Consider the following 15889-nt stretch of genomic DNA (forward strand, 5'->3'; position numbering starts at 1 on the left):
GGCGCGGGAATTCAGGTTAAATTTTGAATGTAAAATAGTAACCGAGCTGACTGAAAGGAATTCAGGTTACGAATCGCAACTCATTGGCGTTAAGCCGCTCTTGTCTGGGAGGAGCTTTTTTTTGATACTCGTTGTGTTTGGAGGAGTGAAGGAGCTGAACCGTGTATGTAAATACATTCCGTTTTTTCTGTCTGTTTTGTATCCGTTTTGATTTTTACTCTTGATTATTCCGACAATTTAAATAGTCAGAACGAAGGTTTAATTTTGTTTTCGTGTGTACGCCGTTGTTTCATGTAGCACAAAGTTAAGGCCTAGAAATCCATAACAGCCTTCGAATCCCTCGACTAGCTTGCGACTGATATACGGTATAATGTACAGTAAAATGATCGTTAAATCAGAATTTTACGAGCATTGTTTTTGAAATTTCATAGTTCATTCATACATTTGAAGCACTAAGAAATCAATATTTACTTCTAATGAAACTTGATTAGACTCTTGTTTTCTGCCGAAATGCTTCTTTCACGTACAAAGTAGACAAGCAAGAGGCTGAAAGAACACAGCAAGCCAGGTAGTATGGACTCCACCTCCTGATGCTGTCTGGCTTGCTGTGTTCTTCCATCTCTTGCTTGTCTACTTTGGATTCCAGCGTTTGCAGTTTTTTTTTGCCGTTTTTTGAGTACAAAAGCTTATACTTCTAAATTGCCTTGAGCATAACAAAATGGCCCAAGGGATTTCATGGGGAGGAGATGGAGCCCTCAGCCGAGTGAAGGCTACTTGAAGAATATTTTGAGGGCGGAGAACGATGTAGCAAGGTGGAAGCCCTTTAGGAATTCAAGAATACTTGTCAGCTGAAGACCCATTGCAAAGGTTGCAGCGGATGTGATGGACATGTAGTTCAGGTTTAGAAATTGTAAAGTGAATTGAAACCTAGAAATAGAGAAAATTTTAGAATTAAGCTGGCAGTTAGGCTATGGAGAGATTTGTAGATGAGAACTTTGAAATTGACATACCATGATTAGCCAACAGAAATATATGAAGCCTGAGGTGAATGGGGCAAGTTAGAGTTTCATGCTGGTTTGAATGAGATGGAATTGTGGGGCATGTGCAGCAATTAATTTAATACACGCCGTGACGTCGAACAATTCTTCCGTTGCCTCCGCCTTCGAGCTTATTTTCACAATCAGGATTCCCGCCCACCTCCAACACACTGCATCCACCTGGACACCCTGCGCTGGCCTATTACTTGCCCTCGACCTCTTCATTTCCAACTGCCGCCGGGACATTAACCGCCTCAACCTGCTTCCCCCCCTCACCCTCACAACGTGCAGCCCTCAAATCCCTCTACTCCAATCCCAACCTCACCATCAAGCCAGCAGATAAAGGGGGCACAGTGATAGTCTGGCGCACTGACCTCTACACCGTTGAAGCCAAATGCCAACTCGAGGACACCTCTTCCTACTGCCTCCTCGACCATGACCTCACCCCCCATCACCAAACCATCATCTCCCAGACCATACAGAACCTTATCACCTCAGGGGATCTCCCACCCACAGCTTCCAACCTCGTGGTCCGGGAACCCTGCACTGCCTGGTTCTACCTCCTTCCCAAGATCCACAAGTCTCACCACCCTGGCCGACCCATTGTCTCAGCATGCTCCTGCCCCACTGAACTCATCTCTACCTACCTCAACACTGTCCTATTCCCCCCAGTCCAGGAACTCCCCACATACGTTCGAGACACCACCCACGCCCTCCACCTCCTCCAAGACTTCCGTTTCCCCAGCCCCCAACGCCTCATCTTCACCATGGATATCCAATCCCTCTACACCTCCATCCGCCATGACCAGGGCCTCCAAGCTCTCTGTTTTTTTCTCTCCAGACGTCCCCAACAGTACCCTTCCACCGACACTCTCATTCGTTTGGCCGAACTGGTCCTCACCCGTGACAATTTCTCCTTTGAATCCTCCCACTTCCTCCAGACCAAAGGGGTCGCCATGGGCACACGTATGGGCCCCAGCTATGCCTGTCTCTTTGTTGGCTACGTAGAACAGTTGATCTTCTGTAATTACGCCGGCACCACTCCCCACCTCTTCCTCCGCTACATTGATGACTGCATTAGCGCCACCTCGTGCTCCCACGAGGAGGTTGAGCAATTCATCAACTTCACCAACACATTCCACCCTGACCTTAAATTTACCTGGACCATCTCTGACATCTCCCTCCCCTTCCTGGACCTCTCCATCTCCATTAATGACGACCAACTTGACACTGACATTTTTTACAAACCCACCGACTCCCACAGCTACCTGGATTACACCTCTTCCCACCCTACCTCTTGCAAAAATGCCATCCCGTATTCCCAATTCCTCCGCCTCCGCCGTATCTGCTCCCAGGAGGACCAGTTCCACCACAGAACACACCAGATGGCCTCCTTCTTTAGAGACCGCAATTTCCCTTCCCACGTGGTTAAAGATGCCCTCCAATGCATCTCGTCCACATCCCGCACCTCCGCCCTCAGACCCCCGCACTCAGACCCCACCCCTCCAACCATAACAAGGACAGAACACGCCTTCCACCCTACAAACCTTCGCATAAACCAAATCATCCGCCGACATTTCCGCCACCTCCAAAAAGAACCCACCACCAGGGATATATTTCCCTCCCCATCCCTTTCTGCCTTCCACAAAGACTGTTCCCTCTGTGACTACCTGATCAGGTCCACATCCCCCTACAACCCACCCTCCCATCCTGGCACTTTCCCCTGCCACCGCAGGAACTGTAAAACCTGCACCCACACCTCCTCCCTCACCTCTATCCAAAGCTCTGAAGGAGCCTTCCACATCCATCAAAGTTTTACCTGCACATCCACTAATATCATTTATTGTATCCGTTGCTCCCGATGCGGTCTCCTCTACATTGGGGAGGCCGGGTGCCTCCTAGCAGAGCACTTTAGGGAACATCTCCGAGACACCCGCACCAATCAACCACACTGCCCCGTGGCCCAACAGTTCAACTCCCCCTCCCATTCTGCCGAGGGCATGGAGGTCCTAGGCCTCCTTCACTGCCGCTCCCTCACCACCAGACACCTGGAGGAAGAACGCCTCATCTTCTGCCTCGGAACACTTCAACCCCAAGGGCATCAATGTGGACTTCAACAGTTTCCTCATTTCCCCTTCCCCCACCTCACCCTAGTTCCAAACTTCCAGCTCAGCACTGTCCCCATGACTTGTCTGGACTTGTCCTACCTGCCTATCTCCTTTTCCACCTATCCACTCCACCCTCTCCTCCCTGACCTATCATCTTCATCCCCTCCCCCACTCACCCATTGTACTCTATGCTACTTTCTCCCCACCCCCACCCTCCTCTAGCTTATCTCTCCACGCTTCAGGCTCACTGCCTTTATTCCTGATAAAGGGCTTTTGTCCAAAACGTAGATTTCGCTGCTCCTTGGATGCTGCCTGAACTGCTGTGCTCTTCCAGCACCACTAATCCAGAATCTGGTTTCCAGCATCTGCAGTCATTGTTTTTACCTACCAGATTGTATTGAAGTCAAGCCTAGAAGTGATAAACACAAGGGGAGTTCAGCTTTTTGCAGTGAAAGCAATATGAAGTTTGATTAGATTCGGTACAGTGTGGAAACCAGCCATTCAGCCCAACAAGTCCACACCAACCCTTCGAACAGCAACCCACCCAGACCCATCTCCCTCTGACTAATGCACCTAACACTATGGACAATTTAGCATGGCCAATTCACCTGACCTGCACCTGTTTGGATTGTGGAAGAAAGCCCACACAAACATGGGGAGAATGTGCAAACTCCACAAGAACAGTTGCCTGAGGCGAGAATTGAACCCAGGTCCCTGGTGCTGTGAGGCTGCAGTGCTAACCACTGAGCCACCCTAAGGAGTTTGTAAATCTTTACAGTTCAATAGGGTAGTTCGATTATAGTAAAATGCAGTTTAGGGTGTGGAATTTCTGATGGAAATTGAACAGAGTGCCATCAGTCTTGATCGTGTTTGGTTTATCCACAATTTAATATCCAGCAAGCTGTTTCATAAAGCAGAGTTGAAAGTATAAAGTTCCCTATCATCATTCTAGAAAAGCTGACCCCATGCTTCATGAATTTGTTATTTTTAAAGTATTCTATTTTAGAGTATAGTACTCAAAATACTGTATAACTCTGAAAATTGTCTTGATGGAAGACCCTGATGTTACTTCAACAATGTTAAATGAAGCAAATCAGCTTTCTAGAATTTGATGGTGACTTGGAAAAGCAAGAAAAGTAGTGAGAAGGAAACTGATCTTGAATATTGGTTTCTGAGATGCTATTATACAATTTTGAAAATGTGCTTAAGCATAGAGGTTACAAATCCTTTTGTATAGCTGAGCTATCTGACATGTACTAACTAGTCACTAGTGGAATTGTCCAAGTACGAATTAGAGTTAAAAGGCAAGCTAAGTCCCCAATTAACATCCTGAAATTGATAAATGAAAAATTCAGAACAATAGTGTAGCAAGTTTTTTGCAAACTACATTTTCTTTCCTAGTCTTATGCTAATCCTTTCCTGAAAATAGTGGTTCACCTGGATGCACCTCCTCAGCTGCCACTAAATCGCCAGTGTCTCACCCAAGTAGATAGTCCGCATTTGTGAGCCTGACCAGTGAGTTCTAGAAGGTTATTTAATCATGAGGATCATTGCAGCCTACCTGATCCTCTTTGTATCTAGTGTCCATATAGGTATATTTCTACCTATTAATTGAATCAGCTACACACTATCATCACTCTGGTGCCTGTGATAATATCAGCCTTTTTGCAAACCTGGATCATGTGTGGCTGGTCTGTTTTTCATGATATTTTGGGTAGCTTGTGTACCTGATAGCAGGAATCGCTTTGCCATGACTGCTGAGGATGGAAATGTTTTATTTTTTTTGTCACTGTCTTCCGCTCCTTGCTCCTAACCTGGTGGATTAATGTTTGCTTGGACGTCCGCAATCCAAATATTTCTGAATTTAAGCACTTTAGCAATAAATTTAGGAATCTGGGTCTCTGCTGATGCTCTGATGTAACTGTTTGTTAAGCGGTATGTGACAGTGGTTTGCTTTCCACTCTTTTTGGTCCTTCCCACTCTGAGGAATATTCCGACTTTTTGTTTGATGATGTGACTGAGTTCAGAAAACTTAACATTTTGATCAGTTACAGGAGTGAGCCTGCATTCTACTACTCCATAGCACAATACGTTGCCATACATGGTTCGTGAACCAATTTGTAGTTCATTGCATTCACTTTTTGAGGTCACTGAGTACCATCCTTACTACTGTAATTAGGATACAGCTAGCTCAGCACAGGCCAAGGACCACATTCAAGTTTTTGCTGATTTGTATGACGTTGGTTTAAAATTCTTGAACATTGGACAAGCCCTAAGTCTTTCCAATAATTCTGCTTTTCCTCAAATTCCACATCAGTTTATTCTGGTGTGATATGTATATGCTTTATATGGCATCTTACAATTATGCCTCCCTACAATAATTAACTATCAGATTACTTAGCCGATGCATAAAATACAAAATAAAAGTTAAAGGTGCTGTATCCTTGATTTTAAAAAAATAAACCTCTCGGTACTTAGTTGTTCAGCATAGTGTACTTCCAATTTAGGATATTTTATTGGTGGCAATGTGGAAGATGAGCAGCTAGGCAAAGGCTGCAAACTGATTACTCTACCACCTTTTGGATGTGTGGCTGGTCTGCTGTTCATGATATTCTGAGTAGGAGCTATCTGAATGAATATGATTTAACTTTTTTAAAAATTACGGTATTGTAAGGTATAGTTGCTTTATAGTAAAGTACATCTGTCCTAAATTTAGTTAGGTTATGCAAATTGCAGGATGGTTGTTTTATATATTAATATCCCTTGCTTATGATGCAGTTTTATTTTAAAAAGTTACTTTCTACGCATTCATTGATTTACAAATCTTGCAGCTTGCTGTTTAACTATAGATTGAGCAGAAAGCATCAAACATCAGTACAAATTTGTTTTTTTCACCTTCTGTCTTTTTCCATGTTGTTTTAATAACTGTCTGCCAGTCGTTGGATTGAATGTACAGCCTTACATATCTGGCATCACACTAGTACTGAAGCTCCTATAGCTTTGTGTGGTAGTCAAAAAATCTCTATGGCTTGATGAAGAATACCTCTTAATTATGAAGTAGCAGAATGAGACTGCTAGCCCTCACCTGTTGTTCAAATATTTGATTCACCCTATATTTCCAAGGTACTCTGAGGTAGGCTGGACACCTTTCAGGGCCAAATGTGGCAACCATTGCATCTTCGATGAGTTTGTGTGATGTATAGCAAATGATGATTTTATCAGGTTATGCATTAGTTTTGATGCATCATATCTTGGTGTTAAGCTTACATGGTAAGCAGTTGGCTAGTGCCCTATCAATGAGGTTGCCAATAGGTTGATTTTGTAGAATGGGGAAATTATAGGAATTACAATGCATATATTGACTGTTGAATGTAGGCTTGTGGTAGATAGTAGTAGAGAACACATTCCTGATGAAGGGCTTATGCCCGAAACGTCGAATTTCCTGTTCCTTGGATGCTGCCTGACCTGCTGCACTTTAACCAGCAACACATTTTCAGCTCTGATCTCCAGCATCTGCAGACCTCACTTTTTACTAGAGAACGCATTAGCATGTTTCTCAATTTACATGAGGAAAGAGAGCTTGTTTACCTCGTTTCGGCAGCAGATTTTACCCCTGACACATTTACAACATTTGTATCCACAGTTGCATCAAAGAATTTGTTTATACAGTTTCATAAATTCCCATCCTGTGCACAAATTTACATTGAAATGGCACAATCAAACAAGCTCTGTATTAGTTAGGAAATCTGCAAATGGGTTTTCTTCCACCATGTATTGCAAGGCTGCATACACTAGTCAATTTATGCACTGGTATTCCAACAATTCGATGCACTACAAGATCAACGTTATTGGGAAACTCGTGAATTGGCCTCTAACCATCTGCTCACTGCAAGCTTGATGCTGAGAGAGCCATTATCATATGTGAATAGCTGTGATATTGGCTATCTTATTAAATCAGCACCCACTGTATATCTCACAAATTTATGGAAGGATCTATGGCCACTACTTTTTTGGCCCTGAAGCCTCCAATCTACCTTGATATCCATCTCTCATTGCTATTTTGCAGTAAACATGAGAATGGTATTCCATACTGATAGGATGTTGCCATCAAGCCACAGAGACATTTTGCCTCTGTAAACACGTAATGCGGTTAATGAGTTTCAGTTGTGTGATGTATGTCTATAGGTTCTACATCTTAAAAACTGACAGATCATATTAAGCAAAACATCCCATTGATTGTCCACAGCAGGCAGCAGGCCAACTGTGCTCAACCAGCCTATCCTTATAAATTTCAGAATACCATGTCCGACATTTGGATGCGATCTTGCTGCTGGACAGCATTTTACAAATACTCCTGACTCCGATGAGAATTACACCAGAAACCAAGATTATCAACCTGGTTTGAAGTGTGATTCATTTGCAAGCGCTTAGGCTACACATATTCACACACCTAGCCCTGTTCTTTGTAGAATTTGTCCTTACATTGTACCTTTTCATTGAGGAAACCAGTATGGGGACTGGAACAGCACAGCAGGTTAGGCAGCATCCAAGGAGCAGGAAAATCGATGTTTCGGGCAAAAGCCCTTCATCTTGCCTGAAACGTCGACTTTCCTGCTCCTCGGATGCTGCCTGACCTGCTGTGCTTTTCCAGCACCACTCTAATCTTGACTGATCTCCAGCATCTGCAGTCCTCACTTTCACCTAGGTATGGGGACTGCCAATCCATGCTGCTTTTGTCATGGCAACACCTTTGCCAATCAGAGACTATCTGCCTGGTCTAATTTTAAACAACTAATTAAGATTGACAGTTAACAGTTTCTAATTCATCTCCATGCCAGCCATGGTTGAAGTAATAAGCACCATCTTCTCATGCTGTCTAAGTTGTTCCTTTTCTAAATATGGTTTCTTGCATTCCAGTCGAGATCAGTGTGAGTTAAGTTTCAATGTTATGCTTCTTTTTGACAATGGACAGTGCAGTTTCCAATCTTGGGAGAAGAGGGAGGCTAAGATTCTTTAAATTGGTCATGACACTTAAACTTCCATAAGTAATACATTTAAAGAAACTTTTGTTCTCACATGCTGCAAGGAGTAGTATGTATGCCTTATACTCTATTCCGAAGAAAGAGGATTGGTTCTTTTGTTCTGCTTGCATCCTATTGTTCTGCTTGCATCCTATTGTTCTGCTTGCATTCTATTGTTCCAGTTGCTGTCAAAAAAAGACAAGGAGTGAAGAGCAGTCATGTTATCGTTTGCACGTTTTGGAAATTTGTCTTCCAAACAATACTTTTCATTGTCATTCAACGTTTTTGCTACATCAGATTAGTTTGTTGAGTGTTTTTTTTTACAGGCGTGTATATGTAGTCTCTGTAAACACTGTCAAGTCTGAAAATAATTTTAGAATGAATTACATTGTTACTATTTCTGTTATAATTATAAAGGCGGATCTGTGCCAGGATCAGACTTGGGTTGATTTGTTTTGATTGTAATCCATGATGGGAGAACAGCGACTGCTTCAGGTCCTGGAAGAACACTCATTTGTATTCTGTGTGAAGGCTATATTGTATATTGTGATATATAAAACAGGACAAAATGTTGTCTAAGCACAAAGGTAAGTACAGATGCAGAAGGAAGTTCAGTTATTTTTTTTTCTCAGCCTCTCATAGAAACTCCACATATCAGCCTTGTCACAGTATCGCACATATCACAGATTAACTCAAGGTTTTTGCATCCTCTGCCCTATCATAGGCATCATTTTAATTAATGATCACTGTGCTAAAGTGCCTTTTGACATCAATGCTGTATTTGCATTTTTTATCAGTTTGTACCTCATTCCCCTTTGCTGACAGTCATGACTTAATTTGAAACAGTGCTCAAATTATTGTTTTCAATTTCACGTGTAATTTCTGTTCACTAGTGGGACATGGACATCGCTGGCAAGACCAGTATTTGTTGTCCATCATGTACCTCCTTTCAAAGTTGAACAATCTCTGATTTTTCTCAGTTTTTCCTAAGTAATTTTGAAAGATTTAAGATCATAGCATGTGACAATTTGATACATTTTAATTTTTCTTGCAAAAAGCCACCTAACCCCATTCTCTTGCTTGTTTCCCTTTATCCTTTTTAATATTCTTTTTCAAGTAATTATCTATTTAATAATTGTGACCTTGCCTGGAACAACAGTTTTTAGAGCATTTCACATCCAAATCATCCTCTATGAGGAAACACTTTTCAAACCCCTCTCATTTATATCTTCATGCTAAACTTATGTGCACTCATTACCAGTTCACCATAATCTTGAAGGCTTCTAATCAGGAATCCCTTAATTTTCTCCAATCCAGCAGTAAAGTCTTAAATTTAAAACTTAAATCTCTTAACTGTAATAGCCCATCCTGGTAACGTTATTTCATTGTGAGTTTTGAGAAGATTTGTAGCTCAGGTTGAGGTTTTGGATGTAGGTTTGCTTGCTGAGCTGAAAGGTTCATTTCCAGACGTTCCTTTACCTTACTAGGTAACATCTTCAGTGGACCTCATGCAAAGTGATGCTGAAAATTCCTGCTTTCTATTTATATGTTTGAGTTTCTTTGGGTTGGTGATGTTATTTCCTGTGGTGAAGTCACTTCCTGTTCCTTTTCTCAGGGGGTGGTAGATGGGGTCTAACTCAATATGTTTGTTGATAGAGTTCCAGTTGGAATGCCATGCTTCTAGGAATTCTTGTGCATGTCTTTGTTTGACTTGTCCTAAGATGGATGTATTGTCCCAGTCAAAGTGGTGTCCTTCCTCATCCATATGTGAGGAGAGAGGGTCATGTCTTTTTGTGGCTAGTTGGTGTTCATTTATCCTGGTGGCTAGTTTTCTACCTGTTTGTCCAATGTAGTGTTTGTTACAGTCCTTGCATGGTACTTTGTAAATGACATTAGTTTTACTCATTGTCTGTATAAGGTCTTTCAAGTTCATTAGCTGCTGTTTTAGTGTGTTGGTGGGTTTGTGGGCTACCATGATGCCAAGGGGTCTGCGTAGTCTGGCAGTCATTTCTGAGATGCCTTTGATGTAGGGGAGAGTGACTAGGGTTTCTGGACGTGTTTTGATTGCTTGTTTGGGTTTGTTGCCGAGAAATCGGCGGACTGTGTTCATTGGGTACCCATTCGTTTTGAATACACGATATAGGTGATTTTCCCCTGCTCTGTGTAGTCCCTCTGTCCTGCAGTGTGTGTGTTGGCTCATTGAAACAATGTTCTGATGCAGCTTCATTTGTGGATGTTGAGATGATTGCTTCTGTAGTTCAATATTTGGTCTGGATGTGTTGTTTTTCTATAGAGGTTGGTTTGAAGTTCCCCATTGGCTGTTCGCTCTACCATGACATCTAGGAATGGCAGTTTGTTGTTTTCCTCCTCTTTAGTGAATTTTATGCCAGTAAGGATATTATTGATTGTCTTGAGAATTCCTAGAAGCATGGCATTCCAACCGGAACTCTATCAATGAACACACCGAGTTAGACCTCATCTACCACCCCCTGAGAAAAGGAACTGGAAGTGGCTTCACCACAGGAAATGACATCACCAACCCAAAGAAACCCAAACATATAATTAGAAAGCAGGAATTTTCAGCATTGCTTCACCTGAGTGAAGCACAAAGAACTACCACAAAGTACTCCAACTGCAGTCTGACTAATATCTTATGCAAGTTTAACACATCTCCTTATTTTGGTATTTGCTACTTCTAATTATAAAACCCAAGAATTGTGTTTTCCTTTTTTTTCATGATGTTCGTGAAACTGAAAATATTTTCAGTGAATGCCTGCAGTATCAAGGTTTTTTACATAAATAAATGTACTTCAACTTGTTGAAATAGCTGTTTCTCATTGAAAATATTCTGAATATACATAAATTATACAATTTACATACTTTTTCCCCTCAAAGTAATACTGTTCCCTCTACAAATATCTTCTGCATCAGTTGTCTTGATCCCAATGTCTATGGCTAAATGGAGTTTTACTGATGCCACCTTTTGTTAATATTGACCAGTTTGTGATAAATGAAATAAGTTAGAGATCTGTGATACTGGCCCAGATACACTGGTAAGGAATTACTTTTAGCTTTGTATAATCAAAACGGGGAACGAGCTTTGTCATCAGTGCCTCTTTCTGGGTAGGGGATAATGAAAGAAAAACACTGAAAATTATTTTTCACACCTGCACTACTTTAATAATCTTGTAATTTTCAGCTGTGTACATTATTCATTTCAGTGGCCATCATTTGGAGCTTTCAGTCCGTTCATTATTGACTATCAAAGGCACACAAGGTTTTGGCAAACAGATACCTTTTTTTTAATAGGGTATCAAAGTTCTGAATTTCATAACTGCATTATTTTTTCAAACAAACATTCCTGCCAAAAGTAATTTCTGCTCTTGTCTTCCCAATCACTGTCCATTTTCACCTTTTCACTTTCTTGTATGTCATCTCATTATGTTAAAGTATCATAGAACTAGAAACTTATTTTGTTTCTTTGGGTTAACATTTGTTTAGTATGATTGCAAGTATTGGATTCCACCACCAACCCCCACCCCTATCTGTCGAAAGTGTTGACTCTATTGCTGGGGTACTTATGCATTATCTTCTTTACCAAATTGTGGGCATTCTTTACGTGCTAGTCAGGGTAATAATGAATGACCCTTACAAATGCTGGGATCAAAGGTGATACCAAGCATTGTGGTCCCAAAGCTCTCATGTATATTTTCCAGTAGAGGTCACAGAGTTGAAATTTGAAGTGAAAACTCTCGCTTTTTTTTGTTTTCTGGATTGCTAAAAGCCATAGTTAACAATTCTTCTTTCCAGGCAAGCAGGTGCAGTTTGTACTTTGGTCTGTGAGTCAGGTTCTCTTATTATTTATTTTTTTCAGTTTTTCTCCTATCCCAATACCCAGAATTGTTTCTCCACTGAGAAAAGAAATACGTCTTCCTCACTTCCATCAGTGGTATTTTGAAGTGTGTGAAAGCATTATATCATGAATTACTCTCTGATACTTCTGAAAATATGCATGTACATTGAATGTGGATAAGTTAATTCATGATAAAGTCTAAATCTTGGAGTTTTTTTGAAAAAAACAATTTTTATTTTTACTTTCATATAGATGCAGTTATTTAATGTATCTCAGACTAATGAAATAATTTTTTTTTGTTCTTTGGTGATATCTAAAATTATGTAGGTTTGGCAAACCTCAGGCAAGTTTGCAATGAACATAAGCCAAGCACAAAATAACCTATAATTTATTACAATCCATACTCATCATTCCCCAACTCCGCCAAGGGATCCATGATGAAAATGTGACTCTGGTACAGTGAGGTAGACTTCCGAAGTTGTAGTGAAGCCACATTGTGGGGAAGCATGTGGTACAACTAACCTAGGAATGTTTGTTGCTGACTCTGAGCACATTTAGAAACCTTTTTTCAATTCCATTACAATTGTTGCTTAGCTTGCTGAGTACCAATTACAGTGGTTCAGGTAACACTTAGCTTGTGGCCTAATTCCTCCTTCTCTGTAAAGACATACCTTGATTTTCTTTTTCAGATGTTTTTGTGTACAGTGGCTGAGAAGCACAGAAATAGTCTGTGAAGATGCCGGATAAAGATAATTTATTTAACAGTGGTAATGACGAGGCTGGCCACAGCTCAGATGATATTTGCCGAGACTTCCTGCGCAATGTCTGCAAACGTGGTAAGCGCTGCAAGTTCTATCACCCTGATATTAATGAAGTGTCTGACTTGGGCGTAAAGAAAAATGAATTTGTCTTTTGTCATGACTATCAGAACAAGGAGTGCACTCGCATCAACTGCAAGTTTATTCATGGGACAAAGGAGGATGAGGAGCATTATAAAAAGTCAGGAGAGCTTCCCCCACGCTTGCGCCTGACAGTGGCCATGGGTCTTGGCCTTTCGCCATCTGACCTCTCTTTTAAAAAAGGTGAGGTCCCAATTTGTCGTGACTACTTGAAAGGTGACTGTCAACGAGGATCTAAGTGTAAATTCCGGCACTTAAAACGTGATGAATATGAATATGAAAACAGAACTTTGGAGAGATTGTCACGAGACCAAGTGATTTCTCCTGTAGTGCGTCGATATGACCCATTTGATGACCTCTATGACACTGATCGCTATGCTGATTATGACCATGTTCTAAAGAGACGAAGAGTTGATGGCTTGCGATTTGAGAGTTATGATTTTAATATCCCAAATTCGCGTCCAGTTGACTATCGGTTTCTGGAGGAGGAGAATCTGATGCTTCGAAAGCGTGTTGAGGAACTCAAAAAACAGATCTCAAATTTAATGGCAACTAATGAGGTACTTTTGGAGCAAAATGCACATTTCCGCAACCAAACCAAGGTGGTCACGCTGACCTCCACTCCCACAGCAACAGAGCAAACACTGGCAGCACCAACTGTGGGTGCAATCACCAATTACAATCATGGAATAGCACAGACTCACACCACTTTGAGCAGCCAAGCGCTTCAACCACGACCTGTCACCCAGCAAGACCTGGTGGCAACTGCTGGAGCTACTGCTGCACCACCTGCTAACGCTGCACCAACAGCCCAGCATCTTAATCCTGAGATTGCTTCACTTCCTGCAGCGCTTGCCCAGACCATTGCCCAGGGGATGGCGCCTCCAGTCTCTATGGCCCCAGTGGCTGTTTCTGTTGCACCAGTGGCAGTGTCAATTGCACAAGCAATGCCAGGAATCACTATTAGCCATGCCACCACTCCAATGGTTACTTATCCAATTGCATCACAGAGTATGAGGATAACAGCAATTCCTCACTGAGTGGTTATATGCAGGCTTTAGAAAATGTTCTGTGTTTCTTTGTTGCTTCCCATGATGTGCATTACATAAAAATGCACTCCAGAGTCAAATATAATTCTGACCCAGCCTTTAGTTCTCTTTGTGAGTAAATTCTTCCTCTTCAATCTATTGTTATTTTTGGATACTCGTTTAACCCCCCCCACTCCTGTTTTAGTGCACAGCTTGCCAATCTTTGTAAATCCATCATCTAATATAACTTTAAAACAGTTGCACAGGCTCTCCGGGGCGTTGCCTTCTAAAAGGTTTTGGGATAAACAAGTCTCTGGGCTGTGGTGCTGCGCAAAATATTCAAACTGATTCTGTATCCCAAGCTTGGCTATTTGCATTCTTGACGCAAAATTTTCATAGCATATGAAATTGTAAATTAACAAAGCAAAATAAAAATATTTTGAAGCTTTTGATTGTGGATATTGCTGGCGCTGAATGATTGCTGCATTTTCCCAGGTAGTGATCACTGCACTCCAAAAACTAATTCTCTGAATCTTTTTGGAATGTTTTGATATGACTGAGATGTAAATAATTATAAACCATCCAGAAAGTACAATTTAACCCTCACAATTTTGAAAATGCTCATTACATTGCTCTGTACCAAAGTGTTTAATTAACTTGGAAGCCATTGCGATGATTCTGTTTCTTAATGACCCGAAAGTGTACTTTCAACTTTGTCAATCTTCGCACATTGGACCAATCAGTATGTAACATAGGCTATTCAAATCCTGCCACACTGATGGGATTCAAAATTTTTTTCTTTGCCATCTGCAAGGATGATGCATGACTGGAGGTTAAAAGAATCTGAATTCTGTTTCTGCTGGAAGCCAGTCTATAACACATTGGCAGTCTTACACTGGCCAGTTGACTGGAAGAAATGGGATGGGGATTACACAGACTCTGTAGTTGTGCTCTTTTGAGCATTAAATAGTGTCACAGTAGAGTGAGTATTTAAACTATCCTTGCTGAACTCCCTGATGCCATTTGTCCTCGAGTTGTGTGAATTCACAATATAAAAGAAAGGAAACTTCTGTTCACTTGACTCTTAAAGGCAATAAAGCAAATGTAGAGTGAAATTGGATAAAAATAGTTAAAAGAGCAAATGCCAGTGATGATTGCTCTGCACCTAATTTGGGTCAGCGATGCAGGAACTGCAAAACCTTTTGCAAATTCTTGTTAAACTGGAATATATAGATATATTTTCACACCAAATATTGTAATTTGTATACAAATTCAAGAAATGTATAACTTGTTCAGTTAAAATATACAGAATATTAAAAAATACTTTGCACCTAAGGCAGCTTAACTGCTGACTTATTTGGAGCCAGAATGGAAGTGTTTGCACACAGTCTTTTGAAGTATGCTGAGTCAAACTATAATGGATTTGAGTGTGTGAACATGAATGTTCACTATTTTTTCCCTTTATCAAAAAAGCAACCTGTAGTGAACTCCATTAGAAATAGGGCTTGCCTTTTGCTGGCTAATGTCTTCAAATCAGAAAAATCCTTAAAGGTATTCTGAACACCATGCTTTTTTTAAAATATATTGATTTAACTCCTGGAAGTCCATAACCAGGATCAGTGGAAAACTACAGAAAACTGAAGTATAATGTATCGGGCACAAAAAATCCCAAAGTTCTGATTCATTTTAAAAACTTGGTGCAAATCTTTCCTAAAGCTGATTGACTGATTTGTTTGCATTTTCTTCAAGCTTGCCAAAATGATCTTGCAACACAATTAACAATGTTAATGATGAAATTGGCTTTTAATAGTCTGTTAAAGCTGCCTGATGTAACTGGCTGTTTTGTTTAATTGATTCAGGTGCTTATTTTGTTGAAAGGGGTGGTGGCTGTGATATGAAACTTTAAGGGTGGTCATACTTATGCTATTTAATCAACTGTTACT

The 15889-nt window shown here is 41.0% G+C and overlaps 1 protein-coding gene across 2 annotated transcripts; it reads left to right on the forward strand.

Annotated features, from left to right (window-relative positions):
* The first annotated feature begins 35 nt into the window (after positions 1-35).
* LOC132805814 (zinc finger CCCH domain-containing protein 10-like) lies at positions 36-15417 on the forward strand. 2 transcript variants are annotated; one of them, XM_060821099.1, is made up of 2 exons: positions 36-163; positions 12709-15417. In XM_060821099.1, exon 2 carries the CDS (start codon positions 12756-12758, stop codon positions 13956-13958), a length of 1203 nt encoding a protein of 400 aa, XP_060677082.1. In that variant the 5' UTR covers positions 36-163; positions 12709-12755; the 3' UTR covers positions 13959-15417. The 2 variants fall into 2 exon arrangements, with proteins under 2 accessions (XP_060677082.1, XP_060677083.1); XM_060821100.1 differs by lacking the exon at positions 36-163 and having other exon boundaries at positions 12715-12855; positions 12948-15417.
* The last annotated feature ends 472 nt before the right edge of the window (positions 15418-15889 follow it).

This window comes from Hemiscyllium ocellatum, chromosome X, assembly GCF_020745735.1.
Source record: "Hemiscyllium ocellatum isolate sHemOce1 chromosome X, sHemOce1.pat.X.cur, whole genome shotgun sequence".
Lineage (NCBI taxonomy): Eukaryota > Metazoa > Chordata > Chondrichthyes > Orectolobiformes > Hemiscylliidae > Hemiscyllium > Hemiscyllium ocellatum.